Source organism: Gambusia affinis, linkage group LG24 (assembly GCF_019740435.1).
Source record: "Gambusia affinis linkage group LG24, SWU_Gaff_1.0, whole genome shotgun sequence".
Taxonomy (NCBI): Eukaryota; Metazoa; Chordata; class Actinopteri; order Cyprinodontiformes; family Poeciliidae; genus Gambusia; species Gambusia affinis.
This window is the reverse complement of record NC_057891.1, coordinates 6788631-6807138: the sequence shown is the minus strand read 5'-3', so window position 1 is coordinate 6807138 and position 18508 is coordinate 6788631. Positions and strand designations below refer to the sequence as shown.

General features: G+C 40.8%; 2 protein-coding genes across 2 annotated transcripts; both read right to left on the bottom strand.

The window, feature by feature from the left end:
* Window positions 1-5048: 5048 nt before the first annotated feature.
* Window positions 5049-10796, bottom strand: LOC122827492. The gene is made up of 6 exons (XM_044110500.1): window positions 9600-10796; window positions 9271-9484; window positions 9049-9183; window positions 8890-8952; window positions 8656-8793; window positions 5049-8108 (listed from the first exon to the last, which is right to left on the bottom strand). The coding sequence occupies exons 2-6, from the start codon at window positions 9283-9285 to the stop codon at window positions 5049-5051; spliced, it is 3411 nt and encodes a 1136-aa protein (XP_043966435.1). The 5' UTR covers window positions 9286-9484; window positions 9600-10796.
* On the bottom strand, window positions 10529-13874 carry LOC122827491. The gene is made up of 10 exons (XM_044110499.1): window positions 13828-13874; window positions 12429-12759; window positions 12270-12329; window positions 12151-12186; window positions 11993-12053; window positions 11801-11907; window positions 11386-11711; window positions 11259-11343; window positions 10683-10925; window positions 10529-10540 (listed from the first exon to the last, which is right to left on the bottom strand). Exons 2-10 carry the CDS (start codon window positions 12504-12506, stop codon window positions 10529-10531), a joined length of 1008 nt encoding a protein of 335 aa, XP_043966434.1. The 5' UTR covers window positions 12507-12759; window positions 13828-13874.
* Between the last annotated feature and the right edge of the window lie 4634 nt (window positions 13875-18508).

Sequence of the window (18508 nt, the reverse complement as noted above, 5' to 3'; positions counted from 1 at the left end):
CTGGTCCAATATTTCCAGCAACTACTCTTACAGAGAACCGATAAGTGTTTCAAGATCAGCCACTTTCGTATTCTCAAAGCTCAAACCTTCATGTATACATAAAAAACCTGATTATAAATTCTCCTTTCTACGGAGCTAAATAAGTATGATTCAATGATTCACAAACTGTACAAAAATATTTTTATGCCTACAACAAAATCCACAAGCTACACCATGATTCACAAATGTGTACAATGATTAAATACATATCAAACCCTCTGTAACAATGATAAAGAAATATAATCCACACTGCTTTCTGATTGCTGCATGTATGAAAGAGACCGCAGTTAGATAAATTGATATTAAGAATGACATGAGATCTTAACATTTTCTCCAACAAGAATTTCCTGTCATGAATTCGGGATTAAGATGTACAGTGCTTACAAAGTAATCATACCCCTTGAACTGTTCCATATTGTCACATTACAACCACAAATATATTTGTGGGCAGTAATACCTCCCTAACAAGGTCTATTTGGGAGTCCTGGAGAGGAGGGTCTGTCAAATAGTCAAAAGTAGGACTCAAGAAGAGCAGTGTGATTTTCACCATGGTCATAAAACACTGGACCAGCTCTATAACCTCAGCAGAGTCCTGGAGGGTTCATGGGAGTTCACCCAACCTCTCTACATGTGTTTTGTGGACTTGGAGAAGGAATTCGACTGTGTCCCTCTGGGAACCATGCTGGGGTTCTCCAGGAGTATGGGGTATCAGGCCCTGTGATAGGGGCTGTTAGGTCCCTTTATGACTGATGTCAGAGTCTGGTGTGCATTGCCAGCAGAGTCGGGCTCGTTTCCTTGGCGGAGTCCAACTCTCAGCAGAAAAGAGTCCAACTTACTGCTAGCAATGCAGACTAGACTCTAGTACCAATCACACAGAAACCTTACAGCCCATATCAAAAGACCTTGGACACCATACTCCCAGAGAACCCACCCCCTGCAAGGTTCCCAGAGGAGACTGTCAAAAAGCCTTCTACGAGTACATAAAACACATGTAGATTGTTTGGATGAACTCCTATGCATTCTCCAGGGCCTTACGGACCATCTTTTCCAGGACCCCAGAATAGACTCTACTAGGGAGGCTTAAAAATATACATGACTGAATGAATTTTTTGCAAATAAACTGAAAAGTGTGTATTACTTAGTATATACCTGGAAAAATCAACAGTGTATATTATATACTTGATCTCTCCACTGTATTTCCACATTTGTGGTTGTAATGTGATGAAATATGGAAAATTTCAAGAAACATGACTATTTTTGCAATCCACTGTAGATGCAGCTTAGACTGAAGCCAACACACAGTATATGGGATTGTGGTAGCTGTAGTAAGCCTGCAAGACACCCGACTGGACACAGTATTCTGGATTGGAGATGTACAAGTGGTCAAGAAGAGTACGTTTTTCTGTGGTTGGATGAGAGATGAGTTGCATAAAGCCTTTGGCTCTAAACAACTCACTGATGGCTTTTTTCCCTGGAGGAATAAGGTCCTCATTGAAGTCTCCTAACACGACAATGGGCTGAATATCCATTGAATTCAGGCCATCCAAGAGGTTTGTCAGATTTCTTAAAAATGTTCTAAGATCATAACTTGGAGGCCTGTAAACTGTCGCGATGAGGGTTTTGATTGGGGTGTCCACTTTGACGACGTTAAATTCAAGATCGGTAACCTGGTTAAAGAATCTACGTTCCTGCGGTTGGAGAAGACTCCGGCAGTAAGTCGCTACTCCCCCTCCCTCTTTGGTAGCAATGTCGACTCTGTTCGAGTAGGAGACATGTCTGTTCCGTGAAAAGAAAGAATAGCCCTCTATTTGGCAAGAAGCTGGAACAGAAGATCCAAACAAATGAGTCTCCGTTAGGCATAAGACATCTGCCAACATGAGTTCATGATGTTGTTTCATGTCCTCAGAGTGACAGACAAGACCTTCGACATTGTGGTGGACAATTGTTAATGTTGCACCCTGATGACCAGACTGAAAATGCAAGAGCGGTCTGGTGTGCAAAAACGATGCTGGTCTCATTGATTCCATAGCTGCTCTGATGTTTTCGTCAGCGTAGATCTTACTTTCATCGAAATCAATGATTTTAAGTCCTTCCAGGGAAGTTGTGCGACTGAGGGCGACATATGCCATTCCAGGTTCAAAAATACGTTTCAAGGAAATGACCGCAGACTTCATGGTCATCCCTTGAACCTTGTGTGCCGTACAACCAAAGGCTAACCTGATTGGAAATTGCCGTCGTACCACTCCCTTTACACTACTCTGTTCCTCAAATCTCTCAATGTAAACAAAGCCGTCTGGTTTACCCTGAATTTTTTTTGTATGTCCAGCAAGGGGGTTGTCCAATTTGAGTCCAATTAATTTTACACTAGTCTTTCCATCTTTGGTACTAGTGACAATATCAGAAATGGTGCCAAACGTTCCATTCACAAGACCATCCTCTACATCCAAGTTTCTTATAATCATTACCCTAAAACCCAAACCAGCCTGTATGTTGTTACACAAGTCTCGTTTGTTGCCCGCTATACAACAGCCCAAGTAAATCATGTTTCCTGTCTTTGTAACTCTTTTGTAGTCCTCTGCCTCAATATCAACTGTTACTGCACCTAAAGATGCCACAACTGCTGCATTATGGGTGTCCACCTGTTTGTTTGTTGCAAAAATGTGTAGGACATCCATTGGACATTCTTTGGGGTCAGTAACAGCTTGGATCAAAAGAGTCCTGTCATCCTCACAAAGCAAATCCGCTTTACCTTTAACTCTAACTCGGTTCAGTAGCTCTGCAAACGCTCGGTCATCTTTCTGCCGCATGATTTCCGTTAAGGTGATCATCTGGAAATTCTCATTCCAGATATCAAGCATGCCATCCTCGGTGACACAAAGAGGTTTAGCTCGTCCAAGAGGTGGAAGTTGGAAGAAGTCCCCCACAGCCAAAACAGAGACCCCACCCATGAACCTGTTGTTCCCCTTGATTTGTTGAAATCTCCAGTCAACATATGCAAGCAGGTCTTTGGAGACCATGGAGATTTCATCGATGATTAAGATTTCTACATTAGAAAGAACTGCCCTCACGTCATCTAATGAATTTCCAAGACCCTTGTATGGTGGTTTTAAACTTTTGGGTAGTTTCAAGATGGAATGTAAAGTCTTCCCTGAAATGTTGTACGCTGCAGTACCAGTAAAAGCTGTGAGGAGCACGGTAGGCTTGGACATGTCACCAATTTCAAGAAGTCTAGGAAGCTGGCGCAAGAGCTTGGTTGCCTCCTGGTAAACACATTTGATGACATGAGATTTACCACAACCAGCTCCTCCCGTCAAGAAATAAAAGAACGGTTCTGGGTCGTCACCCCAGGCGCTTCAAACACCAATCGCGAATGGCATAAAACACGGACGCTTGAGTCTCATTTAAACTCCTGTACATTTGTCTGATGAAATCAGGGCTCAATTTAGGAGCTTCGATTTTTGGCATGTCTACAGTGCTGACATCAATTTCATAATCTGGAATAGGGTCTTGCTCTTCATCTTCTTGCAATGGTGGTCGTTCAGCAGCGCATTCTAAACGGTCTACCTCAACCTCGGGTGCAAAAGTGTTCCACGCATTTCGAACCGGTCCCTGCTTTTTTAGTTCTTCCATAATTTTGTCAATTTTTTTACCTTGCCCTTCATACCTTTTGCGATTGAAATCCACATAATGTTTAGCCCGATATCTACCACGGAACCCGTTGTTGTAAAAGGCTTCGTAGGTTGTGTGTTCCTCATTTTAAGGTCCTCATCGTCTATGAGGAAAATACAACTTCAGAAGCCGCCTGTAAATCTTTTCGGGGTTTTTTTTCTCAGAGAAACGAGTAAATCTAATAACTGCAGGTTTGCCCATAGTTCTTTTCTGGATGTATCCTGCATCATTAAGGAGGGGAATTGCGTTTGGCCCTTCAATTTGTCTGCCATATAGAACCCGGTATTCTGGCCAAATTCTGCCAGGCACATGTGTTCGAATTCTAACGTTTCTGGTCTGTTGAGATATTTTTCCGGCAATCCTGTCATCCACACATTTTCCTCATCTGGGGACAGGTTCATGAGTTTACTCATTGGAAGGCTCATTTTTACACCATCTTCGTCTGTTTGAAGAAAAAGAACGCTGCGTGAGGACTTTTTGAGAGGTAGGCTACAAGTGCGGCATAGCAGTTCTTGAGCACTGACCTCTCTCTGTTTTGAATAAGCCTGCATGATCTTTTTCATCTCATCGCGTTGGCTAACATTGGCCGTCTTTAAATCATCTACAACAGACTTGAGGAACTGCGCCATTTCATGCTCTGGCTTGGCTATGTAGGACATCATGTACTCAATGCAGCTGTACTCATCAAGCACATACTGAATGTCCATGTTGGCGTTCCATGCACGGATGAGATCAGGGTTGTACGCGTTAACCCAGCTATCTTTAGGATCGCGTTTCATCATTACCACCATTCCAGAAGTGAGAGCATCAACATGGCCATTGTACTCTACTTTGGTCATATTACAAGCCTGGAGTAACTCTGACAAATCCCTGAAAGATGATTTGTCATCTTTCAGTAAATCCCTAATTGGTTTCAGTTTTCTCTTTGCCTCTCTTTGTAGGTTTGAGACAAATGGTGATCTAGATTTTCTGGACTTTCTCCTACCTTTTTGCTTACTTTGCTTTGGTTTTTCGTCATCATTTTCAAAATCAAAGTCAATTACTGGGACCGTGATTCTGGTGCGGTCCATTGGTAGTTTGGGGAATCCAAATCGGCATTCAACATTACCTTTTTTGCATGATTTTGAGTGGTTTTTGCTGTGCATTTGAACCTCTGATACAATTTTGTGAAGCTCTGGATCTCTGATTTCATCAGGCAACTGACAGGATATATAACGATCGATGAACTTTATGACTTCACATAAAATGAGGGTCTTCCATTTCAGGTGCATCCTTTATCCATATCACAGCATGGATATGGGGTGAACCTTGCCTGAAATTCCACACGATAAAAGTAATCCTCAACTGGTCCAAGGGGAAAGAATGAGGTCTCTGAAAAGTGCATCCACTCTCTTTTCAAACATGCGCATGACGGTGACAGGGTTACTTCTAAGAATGTCACACTTTGCATTCCAGTCAAGCTCAGAAAAACTTACCTGCTCCCCATGTTGACCTTTGATGGCCTCAATGACTTCTGGCCATCTCATTTCAGCAGCAGAGAATGTGCAAAAGAAAGTGGGCTTTCCAAGTTGCCTCACCATGGCGTGCAAATCCCGTAATCCTTTCTCCCAATAAGCGGGAGTTCCTCTCAAGGGTTGCATGAAACGGGTGGCCTCTTTATTTTGGATCAGTTTTTCCAACTCCTCTTTGTTCTGGAGCATTTTGCTGGAAATATTTTTTCCATCTTTGGTGCTTGGTTTACCTTTTCTTGTCTGAATGGACATACTGTCATTGGCAATATGAGTTTCTGTCACAAACTGAGCAAAGAAAAGGTAACTCTGGTCTTTGGCAAACCGAGTATCTATTGAGAAAAGCCGTACATTGAAATACATACTCGGTGAAAGTGCAACACGACGGGATTCATCTAAAGTGTTTACTCCAGTTGGGAAATGTACAGGGTAAGCCTTGGCTTCAAGTCGCGGAACACTGAAGAAGGAGATGGGCTTGTTCCCCTGAGCCGGCGCAATGCTGAAAATTCCATCTCCATATGACAATACTTCTTGTGCTATGTCAGGAGGCTGCATGCAGGTGTCCAAGATCAGACCAGGGCGAAGTGCCTGATGCTCTGCCCCTATGTGGTCAGGCTGCTGGTCTGTTGCTGCATCCATTTCAGCCTCCTCTGCCTGTAGATCAGAGTCCTCAACTGGCTGGTCGTCTTGGAAACCTTCAAATGTTGCACTTTCATTTATAGTTACATCTTTGTAATCCGGATGACTCTCTTTAAGCTTTATCAGTGCAGCCAAGACATTTTTCATGTTGACCGTGTAAAAATATTGGTAACCTTTATATTTGGTTTTTCTCTTAAGCTTCACCTGTAAAAGCTGGGCTTCCTCACGGGGCCTCGGAAGACTGTTTACAACTGTTTCCATGTCAGAAGGAACACAAACAACAGCTCCATGTATTGCCCTTTGCTGTCCTTTTGGCAAGGAAACAATTTTTGCAAAAGGTAAAATCTTTGCAATTAATTGCCTTTCAAGTACATTCAATTCCACAAGCTCTGTGGGAACCGAAGCCAGATGAAGGTTATTGGCAGCAGCAATCGATGGCATCTTTCCTCTAGTTAGATGGCTGTCACATGTGTAGCAGATCCACTCCCCCATCCTCTCTTCAGGTACAGAACATGGGGTAGAGCATGCAGATCCACACACATGAACATACATACCTGTTAGACAATCAGCTACTACACGCATATTCTTAGTATATTTACCTCGTTTACAGTGCTTTACTTGATTGGGGAAAAGAGCTCTGTGACACACAGTGCAAACGTATGTGGGTCCGTTTTGTATGTTCTTATAAAAGTTTTGTATCGCAGCTTTCATTTTGTCACTCATCAGAGGGCGTGGGGTTTCAAAGTGGAAGCCTACATTTCTTTTGTACTTTCTTCTGATTCGCAAAGCATGCTGCAGTGTTAAATTTTTGGCCAGTGCTTGTCTTGATAGTCTGACTCTTCTGCTGGCAGCACATTTTTTATTATGTTGGGCCTTATAATTTGGTTCTCTGTGATACTTTTCCCTCAGATGCTCACTCATTTTTTGTGTGTGTTGGTTTCTGAAGACCGGATCATCTCTAAATCGATTCCTGATGTATGATTTTTGTCTGCTTCTAAAGACCGGATCATTTCTGAATCGATTCCTAATGTATGCTTTTTGTCTGTTTTTAAAGACAGGATCATTTCTGAACCTTTCCCTTATATACTCAGCCATGTAGGATTTCTGACTGGCTCTTAAGCTGGGGATAAAGTTGAATCTGGACTTCACGTAATTTATTTGTCTCTTCCGGAATCGTGTATCTGTCCTATATCTATTTTTGATGCAATCCTTCCTCTGTGCTTGATGAAGAATGTATGATTCTTTTAAGGCCTGTAGCTTTTTGGTCCTAAATGTTGGAGATTTTACATATCTGTCTTTTTCATATGTACTTTTTTTAATTTTTATTTTTAAATTCTGTCCCTGCTGGGCTTTAACCCTGTCCCTAATCTTTCTTCTCTTGGCTTTTGATGCTTTTGACACATTTGGAATGGTTGGAGCCGTCTCCTCTAATACGTTTGCAACTTTCCTAAGCCAAGGAGGCATTTTCTCTTCACAAGTGCTCTCAGGTTTGAAAACAGTTGGACTTACTTTTGTGCCTCCAGGTGAAATGTTCTGAAAGGCTAAATCCTGAGAAGAATTTGGCCTTTCAGAAGGGTCATCATTATCCCTCACAAAACCTACTGGAACAAACTCATAGGTGGCATTGGGGCCGCGGTTTCGAAAGAGCTTCAGCAGATGGTTGACCATGTCAGACAGTTTGCAGAAAGTCATCATTACTGCAGTTCCACTGGGGTGGGGCAGGCCTGCTGAATTTCTTGAGTGGGAATCAAAAACTCCAAACCGACCGCTTCTGTCCCTGAAAACTGCAATGCACTCTGGAGTCACCAAAAGAAAAGCATGGGTGACATTTTCCGACAGACATTCCAGTTGCAGGGCAAGAGGCAAACCCAATTGTCGAGATCCTTGAGGGCTCCCGCTACCAGCAAAAACATGACCTACCCTTAAACCAGTTGTGTGTACAGCATAGATGTTCCCGTCTGTCAACACATGGTCAGGCATCTCTTCAAAGGTCAAGTGATTGTCACGAAATGTTCCATCACTGATCAGTTGCTGTTTAACGCCGACATAAAGTTGGTCTCCTTTTTCAATCACTCTGTCAAGCAACACTGTGTCAAACTGCAACCCCTCATTGTGGTAAGCTAAAAATGTGAGTGCCATGCATGTGCACTGGTGATTGCGGGAAAATGCAGCGTACCTCTTGTCGGCTTGAGAATGTGTAGCACTTACCGACAGGACAGGTGGACCGCTGATCCCGGGTTCCAGCGCAGAAGCCTGTCACATTAAAAGAAAAAAAGTCAGTATTTATACAAATGTTCACCTGATGACTATCTACCACCAATTAGGCCAGTTGTACACAAGTATTTTGTAATTGAGTAATCAATTATTCAGGTGATAAATAAATTAATTGAAATACAATTTTGATAAACATAATGGTAAATACTATTATTACAACAGTATTGGATCAGTTTTCAATATAAATACATATGTTCATATTTGTGCATCTAAAATTTGTTTTTCTGTACTTCAGAAATTAATCTGTTAACAATATTAGCTCACTTTTTTAGCCAATCTGAAAAAACAAAAATTTTGAAATTATATTCAATTTAATAAAAATAAAAAAGGCACAAATAATAAAGCAGCACACCCACAAAGTTAAAAACTGGAAAACACATTTTTTTATATATATAAAATCACTTTGCACAGTCATTTGTAGCTTTTGTGCGTGACAATCTTTGACATCTTCATCATACACAGAACCACGTATGTCAACTTTCTCCACAACACATTTATTGTGACTGAGATGGTAGGAAGGAGTTACCTGGCAGCTCCCATCCCGGACATGGTCCTCCAGCGGCACGGAAGAGGACTCGGTAGGGGCCTCGACGTCCATCGGGGGGACCGGACTCCGTGCCTGGCGACGAGCTGGCGTGGTGGTCTCTCTCGGCGCTCCCTCCATCTATAAATCAACAGAAGCTATCAACTTGGTGCAAACTGAAAATATATATTTTATTATCTTAAAGACTGTGATATATTTTCTGAATCAATGACACACCTGCCGCTCCACCGGATTCAGCTTGGAGGGATCGGAAATTGGACGACGCCTCGGACTCGTCTTCTAATAAAAAAATAGAAGAAATTATATAATTGTTAAAACAAACTGTGGCACATCAAATTCAAATGATTATTTTTTCAAAAAAATAAAATAAAATACCTTCTTCCTCGTCGGAGAACATGTAGGTATCGGAGCGTCAAGGCCAGACGCAGGAACGATCCGGTCCATCTCCTCCAGCAACGTTGGGCTGAACCACACAGGATTCGGGGGGATGGAAGAATCCAGCAGGTCTCCCTGTAAAATCAAAAAAATAGCTTAAAATAGATTCTTTTGTACACCGAGGACACAACATGTTTTGCTTTGAGATAAAGAAAATCATACCTGTTGGTCAACCATCCTCCCAGTGGCCTGTGGATAGCCATCACCACCCTGGTCCCCACGAGGCGTCTGTAAACAATGAAAAATTATATTCAGTGGAAGCAAGGTATATACATATATATATATATTGTCATTTTTAACAAACTTTGATTTTACCTTTGCATTTCCTCAAAAGAAATTATCTTAGTGTTTTGTGTGGTATTTCCTCCAGCACAACCTAAATTGTCACTTTTTTCTCTTTTGGATAAACTGTTACACATACAGGAGTTACAAATAATTTCAAGTTGGAAAATGTTTATTTTTTCACTGTGAAATTCACAAAGGGTTTCTACCTTAACTCCTGGAGTTTACCATGGCTGGAAGCTGCTTACTAGCTGGTGGGGGAGTAGCTCTTCCTCTACCCCTGGTGATCGACTCCTTACAGCTGTACAGCGCCGCCATTCCTCTGCTTGGACCTCTGAGTACCTGCCTCTGACCCTACCATTACCTCATTTTACCCTTTATGCCTCAGATTATTTACATTTCTAATAAAACTGCCATCATCATTTTAATCTTCACTGTGCCTCACAATATGGCTCCAAGTTTCCCTCTTTGACTTAAAGTTAAAAAAATAGCAAACCTGCCTGCTGCACATTTATTAGTTACACAATTTTTCATATACAATGACCAGACTGTGAGTGTCTTTACTCCAAGTTTTTCCTGGACTCATTTATAGATTAACATAAGTGTGCGCTTGTTATTTTGTCTATTTATTTTATATTTTGTCACATTTTTAAACTACTTACAATATCACAGTTATGTATACATTTTCATAAATTTTATATTGCTTATGGTTTAATTTGTATTAACTAATATTTACACCTTGGATGATCCACCTTTTCAGCAAATAAGCAATTTCCCCTTCGACATCAATAAAGTATATTTGATTCTACAAACTACATATAAATTATGAAGTGTGTGTGACACCAATCAATATCACTATCTCACTGTTTTTGCCATTATTCTGGTACCACTTGTCACAGTTGCTCTTTTCACCATTACTTGCACAAGTTTCCCCCATTTCTTAGCAACAAAATACAGTCCATACTTATTGTTTGAAGATGAGATTTCAAATAACAAAGGGATGTCATGTTGCATTTTATATTTTATGTTTGAAAACTAATTCCCTTTCACATTCTCAAAATAGGTGGTTTTTGACATTTACATGATCTTCTGAAAAGTTTTACTTGCCCTCAACACAATTAAAAAACTGCTATCTAGTTTATGATCTGTACTTTAAGGAAAAGTTGAAATGGACACTCAGGTAGGCAGACACAAAACAGACATGTTAAAAAGTCAAATATACACATTCATGGATTCTTAAAGAATTAAACATGCAAGATTTTGCTTAAATCAACTAAGCATGTATCCAGTACCTTACGACCACCAACCACAGTCCAGGCGAAGGGGTCCGAACGACGCGGAGCAGCCACCTCACCAACCACAACCAGCCGGGGCAGGGGACGTCTCACCGCGGGGGGGGATGCCGTCCCAGGAGGGGGAGGAGCCAACATCACAGGAGCTGGAGATTTCGGTGCACTTAACTCAAGTTGCGAAGAGACCGCCGCCTCAAGCAACTGAGAAAGGACCTCCATCCCAGGACGATCGCTCAAATGAACCTGAAGATATAAACACATTTTATAAAATACAGTACGCCTAAGTAACATTTTTAAAATACAATTCTAAAAATTAATTCAACTTACGCCGTCCCTGCTCCACAAGGCTAGGCTGCTCAACGGGAAGTGTTCAGTGACAGGCAAGTACCGAACACCTATAAAAAAAATAAGAAAAATGTCATTCTTAATGTCAGTCACACTAACAATCTCGTAATTTGAGAAAAGTAGATACAAAAGGAAAAATAAATAATTTTTTCATACATCTGAACCCTGAAAACTATAAAACATTAATTTGCTGAAGTTTTACTCTAAACACAAATTGTGTAAGTCACTTACCTCTAGCAGCCACACGTTGAAACTCCTGCGCAGCAGCTGTTGCACACTTTCCTTCACGCCAAGGCGTGGGGAAAGTCCACACCACCTGTAAAAATTGAGACAAATAAATGAACAAATTAACATATGCCAGGTTTTCTGATATATTTGATTATGGATAAATGCAGTGGATATTATACTTACATTAGCAGAGAGGTTGCAGACGGTACGCAACAAAGCGTCAAACGCCGCTCCGGCCTCCACGAAGGTCCTGCTGGCGGTCAAGTTGTTACTTGGGGCCAGAAGACAGATCACCTCGGGGGGCCGAGGCAGAACTGCATCCAGCACCTCAAGCCGCAACTCTTCCGCAGAAGCTCCGGGAGATGCAAGCATCCCTAAGGAGAAGTCGCCCTTTGGCATGGTAGAATACCCATCCACAATAGCACGCAGATGGGAATCACCAACCAAAAGAGCAAACTGAAAAATAAAAACAAACATTAAGGTTTTGCTTATAGAGTTTTATCATTCAAACCAAGATTTGTGTATGAAATCGATAAAAAAAGTACCTTCTTCTCCAGAGCCTCGGCAGTAGGCAGAACCAACTTGCAGCTCCGTCTGGTCACCCGGGAAGCTGGCCACGTCTCCACGCGATGGCGACGCCCCGTCCCACGACCTGTTAGAGATGTGCATTTATCAAGATTAGGATTTAATGGCTTTGAAAATTTAACAAGAAAACAACAAAGATCTGATATACATACGCGACTCCGGAGAAGTCGACTGCCCACGGGGCTCCTCGTCCTGACGAACCACGGGCGACATCTGCAAAAGAATTATTTAAAAAATGTTTAGATTAAGTACAAACATAACTGGATTGGGCTATTCTACATAAAACATACTGAACTTGTCATGAACATACCTGGTAGGGCAGGCCACCCTCCAGCAGTCGGGACGTCTAAAGACATAAATAAAATGAGTAAACCAAATGACTGTTATCATCCAACAATAAGTTACTAAAATATAAAATGACAGCCTTACCTTCGTCGGCGGAGACCGAGTCGGGTTCCAAGCGCTGGGTGCGAGCGTTGGTGTCCCAGGCTATAAACACAGAAATGATTATAATCATGCTTAAAGTCCAAAGTACAGTAAAAACTACTGTTAGACAAAAACAATTACTGCAATTTGTAATTGATATACCTTGGCGACGACCGGCACACTCTCCAGCTTCCTCCATCTCACCTTGGCCGCCTCGGAGCGCCGTCCCCTACGGGGCATCCTGTAAGACCACAGTAGAAAAAAAGAAGACACCTGGGGGGGGAAAGGCGGTTATTTAAATGTGTGTGTGTGTGTGTGTGTGCGTGTGTGTAACTGAATGTTACTATGTGCAAAAGAACTTGTCTGAATATGTAGATAAAATATGTGTCTGTAGGATAAAGAGGTCTGAGATGATGTGGTGATGCAGAGGTGAGAATCGCAGCAGGCAGCAGTGGAAAACTTCCAAATCGCCAAGTCTCGCACAAGAGAAAAGCTGTAAATACAAGAAAAATAAATTTCAATTAATAAAGGATCGTAAAAATATATATTTTTAAAAAATAGGTTGTTTTTTTTCTTAATATAAGGACAAAGTTCAAAATATTCTGAGGCTTCTAAACAGGACCAATATACTTTTCACAACTGGTGTAAACATCCGTGCATTTTACAACTTGGTCAAAAATGTAATTAAAAAAACAGATTAAACAAATAAATCTAACAGGTTTGTCTTATGCAAATTGAAAAAATAAACTTTAACCAAATTAACCAAGTCATTTACTATATAATCATCCAACTCATCCAATCCCAATGTATGACTGTATATCACATAGAGAAATACGAAAAAAACTTACGAGACTTAAAAACACTGCAACATTTAATTATTTAGCTTCCTGTGGGTCTAAAACATTTATCTTCACCTTTACAAATTCCCTTTGTGTGATTTATGGGTGCGACTTCCGCAGCAAACCGGAACCATCATTTGTTTACATGTTAGCAACTCGCTAACTGCTTTAAATCAAAGGTCTTACACACAAAATAAACCTAGATATTTTATTTTGTCATTCCTGGGCCAAACATAATGATACAATCTCAGATCATGAACTTATTTTATTAAATTCAAGCTAAAATAAAATGGCTAAGTTTGATTAGTCCATCAGAACCAGAACCGCGATGTTCTCCGTTGCTGAGTCACGCTAAAAATCAACAGATAAATGACTGCAGGTGCTGCGCTTCAGACCGTACTACACTCGAACCGAACTGAATAACACATGAACCTGTTATACAGAGCAACTTGCGACTGTTAAGTGATGTAAGATGCACTTGCCGAACTATATCATATATCATGATGGCTAGGAATAAATTGGCTAAATCTACAAAAATCCTGTTCCATCAAGCTATCAGGTATGCTATCAGAGCCACAACAAAATATTCCACAGCAGTCAAACTTTTAAAATTGAGCACATTTCTCAAAGAACACATTAAGTCTAAGCAATTATAATAATACTGTAATGAAATGAAATATTGAAATAGTATATTTTATGGAGAGAGCACAAACACTTCTTACCTTGACCGAAGCAGACTCGGAAGCAGAAAGTTCCAGAAGCTTCGACGACTTGGTATTACGTGGCAGCCAATCAGAGATGGTGCTTTTCCCGCTTCTATGACGCATCCTGCTGCTGACCAGTCAGCTTCGCATAGCAACGATTTTAAAAAATGCAAACATCACAGCTGGCTGGCAACTTCTTCACCTTACGTCACAGGCATAGATACAAGATGGTATGTGTCAACCAATCAGTGATTGACATTTTCCATGTGTATGACATGCTTCAGCTGAGTGTCAGCTTCCACGAGTCAGCTGATGCGGGCTTCTGTTTAATTTAATTTAATTTAAATTTAAATTGAATTAATTTAATTCTGTTTAATTATAATATTTAATATTATAATTTTTTTTTAATGGAGGGAACACAAACCCACCTATCATAGCAGCTGGCTGGCAACTTCTGCACCATACATCACAGGCATAGATACAAGATGGTATGTGTCAACCAATCAGTGATTGACATTTTCCATGTGTATGACATGCTTCAGCTGAGTGTCAGCTTCCACGTGTCAGCTGATGCGGGCTTCTGTTTAATTTAATTTAATTTAAATTTAATTAATTTAATTCTGTTTAATTATAATATTTAATATAATTTTTTTTAATGGAGGAAACACAAACCCACCTATCATAGCAGCTGGCTGGCAACTTCTGCACCATACATCACAGGCTTAGATACAAGATGTTATGTGTCAACCAATCAGATATTGACATTTTCCAGCGTGTATGCTTCAGCTGACGTGTCAGCTTTGAAAAAACAAAAAAAAATATATGTATAGAAAATTTTTATTTAAAAAAAAAAAGGTTTATTTTTACTATATGTAAGTAAGAGAAATAGCTAATAGCTTATTTAAGCTAAAAGGTTAATGCAAATGAACTGCCTTTCGCAAGGTAGTTCAGTAACCTAGGAGGAAAAGATATTGCAGAATAATATTATTGCATCGCCATAGAGGGTGCAATAATATTAGCCCACAGTGAAATGCTAATGTCAGTGCTAAAGGTAATGCACTGTCTTGCTCCATAAAGACAGTGCCGTAACCTGAGAGAAAAAAAACTATGCAAGCTGATCTTATTGAACCGCCTATGTCCACTAGTGGGGGCAGTAAAATGCTAATGTGCTAAAGTTAATGCGCAAGACAGTGCCGTAACCTGAGAGAAAAAATACTATGCAAGCTGATCTTATTGAACCGCCTATGTCCACTAGTGGGGACAGTAAAATGCTAATGTGCTAAGTTAAAGACTGTCTTGCTTCGCAAGACAGTGCCGTAACCTGAGAGAAAAAAAACTATGCAAGCTGATCTTATTGAACCGCCTATGTCCACTAGTGGGGCGGCAGTAAAATGCTAATGTGTTAAAAGTTAATGCACTGTCTTCGCAAGACAGTGCCGTAACCTGAGAGAAAAAAAACTATGCAAGCTGATCTTATTGAACCGCCTATGTCCAATAGTGGGGACAGTAAAATGCTAATGTGCTAAAGTTAATGCACTGTCTTGCTTCGCAAGACAGTGCCGTAACCTGAGAGAAAAAAAACTATGCAAGCTGATCTTATTGAACCGCCTATGTCCACTAGTGGGGACAGTAAAATGCTAATGTGCTTAAAGACACTGTCTTGCTTCGCAAGACAGTGCCGTAACCTGAGAGAAAAAAAACTATGCAAGCTGATCTTATTCAACCGCCTATGTCCACTAGTGGGGGCAGTAAAATGCTAATGTGCTAAAGTTAATGCACTGTCTTGCTTCGCAAGACAGTGCCGTAACCTGAGAGAAAAAAAACTATGCAAGCTGATCTTATTGAACCGCCTATGTCCACTAGTGGGGGCAGTAAAATGCTAATGTGCTAAAGTTAATGCACTGTCTTCCGTAACCTGAGAGAAAAAAAACTATGCAAGCTGATCTTATTGAACCGCCTATGTCCAATAGTGGGGACAGTAAAATGCTAATGTGCTAAAGTTAATGCACTGTCTTGCTTCGCAAGACAGTGAACCTGAGAGAAAAAAACTATGCAAGCTGATCTTATTGAACCTCCTATGTCCACTAGTGGGGACAGTAAAATGCTAATGTGTTAAAGTTAATGCACTGTCTTGTTGCAAGACAGTGCCGGAACCGGAGAGAAAAAATACTATGCAAGCTGATCTTATTGAACCGCCTATGTCCACTAGTGGGGACAGTAAAATGCTAATGTGCTAAAGTTAATGCACTGTCTTGCTTCGCAAGACAGTGCCGTAACCTGAGAGAAAAAAAACTATGCAAGCTGATCTTATTGAACCGCCTATGTCCACTAGTGGGGGCAGTAAAATGCTAATGTAAAGTTAATGCACTGTCTTGCTTCGCAAGACAGTGCCGTAACCTGAGAGAAAAAAAACTATGCAAGCTGATCTTATTGAACCGCCTATGTCCACTAGTGGGGGCAGTAAAATGCTAATGTGCTAAAGTTAATGCACTGTCTTGCTTCGCAAGACAGTGCCGTAACCTGAGAGAAAAAAAACTATGCAAGCTGATCTTATTGAACCGCCTATGTCCACTAGTGGGGACAGTAAAATGCTAATGTGCTAAAGTTAATGCACTGTCTTGCTTCGCAAGACAGTGCCGTAACCTGAGAGAAAAAAAACTATGCAAGCTGATCTTATTGAACCGCCTATGTCCACTAGTGGGGACAGTAAAATGCTAATGTGCTAAAGTTAATGCACTGTCTTGCTTCGCAAGACAGTGCAATAACTTGTAATAGCTTATTAATGCTAAAAGACTAATGCTAATGAACTGCATTGCTGCGCAAGGCAGTTCCCTAACCTGAGAGAAGAATATAAAGCATTCGAATATTATTGCATCGCCTTACGGCGATGCATTAACCTGAGGGCAATATGAAGACTTTTATTTTGAAAAATAAACATAAGCTTCATATTAAATGCCCACACTAATCCAATGCCTAACAGTGTTTAGGTTAAATCCCTTATTTACTGGCCTAAACAACCAGTAGTTCTAAAGGCCAGCTCCTTCCAAAGTGTTCTGCCATAAATCAGCTGCTCTGGCCCCATGTGTTCCGTTGCTATGGTAATGGATCAGCTGCTAACTGTCATGTGTGTGTGAGACAGAAAGGGGGGAAAAAAATTCTATCTTTGTGAGACACCCAGCCAATTAATATGGAAAAAGCACTCGAACAACCTTGCCGTTCAGGAACCGTAATACATATTTGAAAACCGTTTGAAGCGTATGAGAGGGCTATTTGTCTTCTCCGATAGTACCGCAATTCATATTTTTACCTCATTCACAGTAATTGCAGTGATGAGACAAAAAATTGTGCAGAAACTTTTCAGAAATACATGGAAGTGAATCAGGGAGAGCGTCAGTTACCCTGTCCCATGATTTCACTCTGAAGCATCTTGACAGAAAACCGTAAATGCCAGACAAAAACCGAACACATTTTACCGGAGCAGGCATGCGTATCAATGTCATGACCGAGTTTGATATCGATAGGGCGATATTTGTGGGCGTGACGGCGATTTCAAAATCGCTTTGGGGTCAAAAATCTGCTTAAATTCTCACTCTAAAAAGTGGCAGTTGGTTTCAGTTATGCTCTGCGTTTCGGCAGTTGGAAATTTGGCTCGTTTTTCGCTTTTTACGTCGCCATCGTACGTCCGATTCCTTATAAAAATAATAGCACAACTGTCGGGACCGAGCAGCACGTTTTGATACCACTGTTGTGGCTGGGCTCGCAGCGGTGCGAGCCGCAGTCCGGGTGACGGATGAATAATAAATAATAAAGAGGCGTTCTATTGGGTGTAGAACAATAGGTGCCTGCCATGCAATGCATGGAGGCAGTGACTGACTTGCCCGCAAGTCAGTCACTGCTCTCCTTATGCATTGCTATAGAACAAAGGCCCCAATAATAAAGAGACATTCTATTGGGTGTAGAACAATAGGTGCCTGCCATGCAATGCATGGAGGCAGTGACTGACTTGCTTCGCAAGTCAGTCACTGCTCTCCTTATGCATTGCTATGGGCAGGCCCCAATATGAAACTAAAATTACCTCAATAAATAAGAAAAAGTTGTTTTCGAATGACAATTTCCTTTAACATGGGGAAAAAAGCTATTTAAAGCAACTTTAAGTAATGCCTCTAAATCTGATTGTAGCACAGTTGGTGGTCAAAAACTCCAAATAAATATTGAGGAAACTTAATTTGCTTAACTCAATTGTTTTAATGGAATTTGACTCCATTGTTTTGAGTCAAATTATTCCCGTTAGCTGCATATAATCCCTAAAATCAACCCAAGTACCCCTTTGTCTTCCAACACCCCCACAAAATACTGACAGCAGCAGAGTCCTGCAACACCATCAGCAAATCAGCAATTGTAAAAATCGGGTCCACCTTTCAACGTCCTGGATGAAAGCCATGCTGCTCTTCATAGAGTCTGAGCTCCGTCAGTCAGTCAAAGCCAATATAAAACCTATAACCCTGGAGACTTGGTTAACAATCCTCTCATTATGTTTAATAAAAATGATCCTTAGTGTCTTTCTTTTTATAACATTCTCTGCTGCCAGGTGGTGTTGTTATGGTTACGAGCTGATTATGGCTCTAGTGCGTGACTGTAGTTAACTTAATAAAATAGCTGCAGTTTGCAATTTCCTTTTTTTTTGTAAAAATAAAATTCC

Excerpts from the sequence above, each read along its gene's own strand:
- LOC122827491 (XM_044110499.1), bottom strand. The coding sequence starts at position 12,506 with ATGCCCCGTAGGGGACGGCGCTCCGAGGCGGCCAAGGTGAGATGGAGG. Across the intron at positions 12,187-12,269 it reads CTCGGTCTCCGCCGACGAAG|ACGTCCCGACTGCTGGAGGG; the intron begins GTAAGGCTGTCA and ends TTATGTCTTTAG. Across the intron at positions 11,344-11,385 it reads CAAATATATCAGAAAACCTG|GTGGTGTGGACTTTCCCCAC; the intron begins GCATATGTTAAT and ends CAATTTTTACAG.
- LOC122827492 (XM_044110500.1), bottom strand. Across the intron at positions 8,953-9,048 it reads GTTCTCCGACGAGGAAGAAG|AAGACGAGTCCGAGGCGTCG; the intron begins GTATTTTATTTT and ends TTTTTTTATTAG. Across the intron at positions 8,794-8,889 it reads TGAATCCGGTGGAGCGGCAG|ATGGAGGGAGCGCCGAGAGA; the intron begins GTGTGTCATTGA and ends GTTGATTTATAG.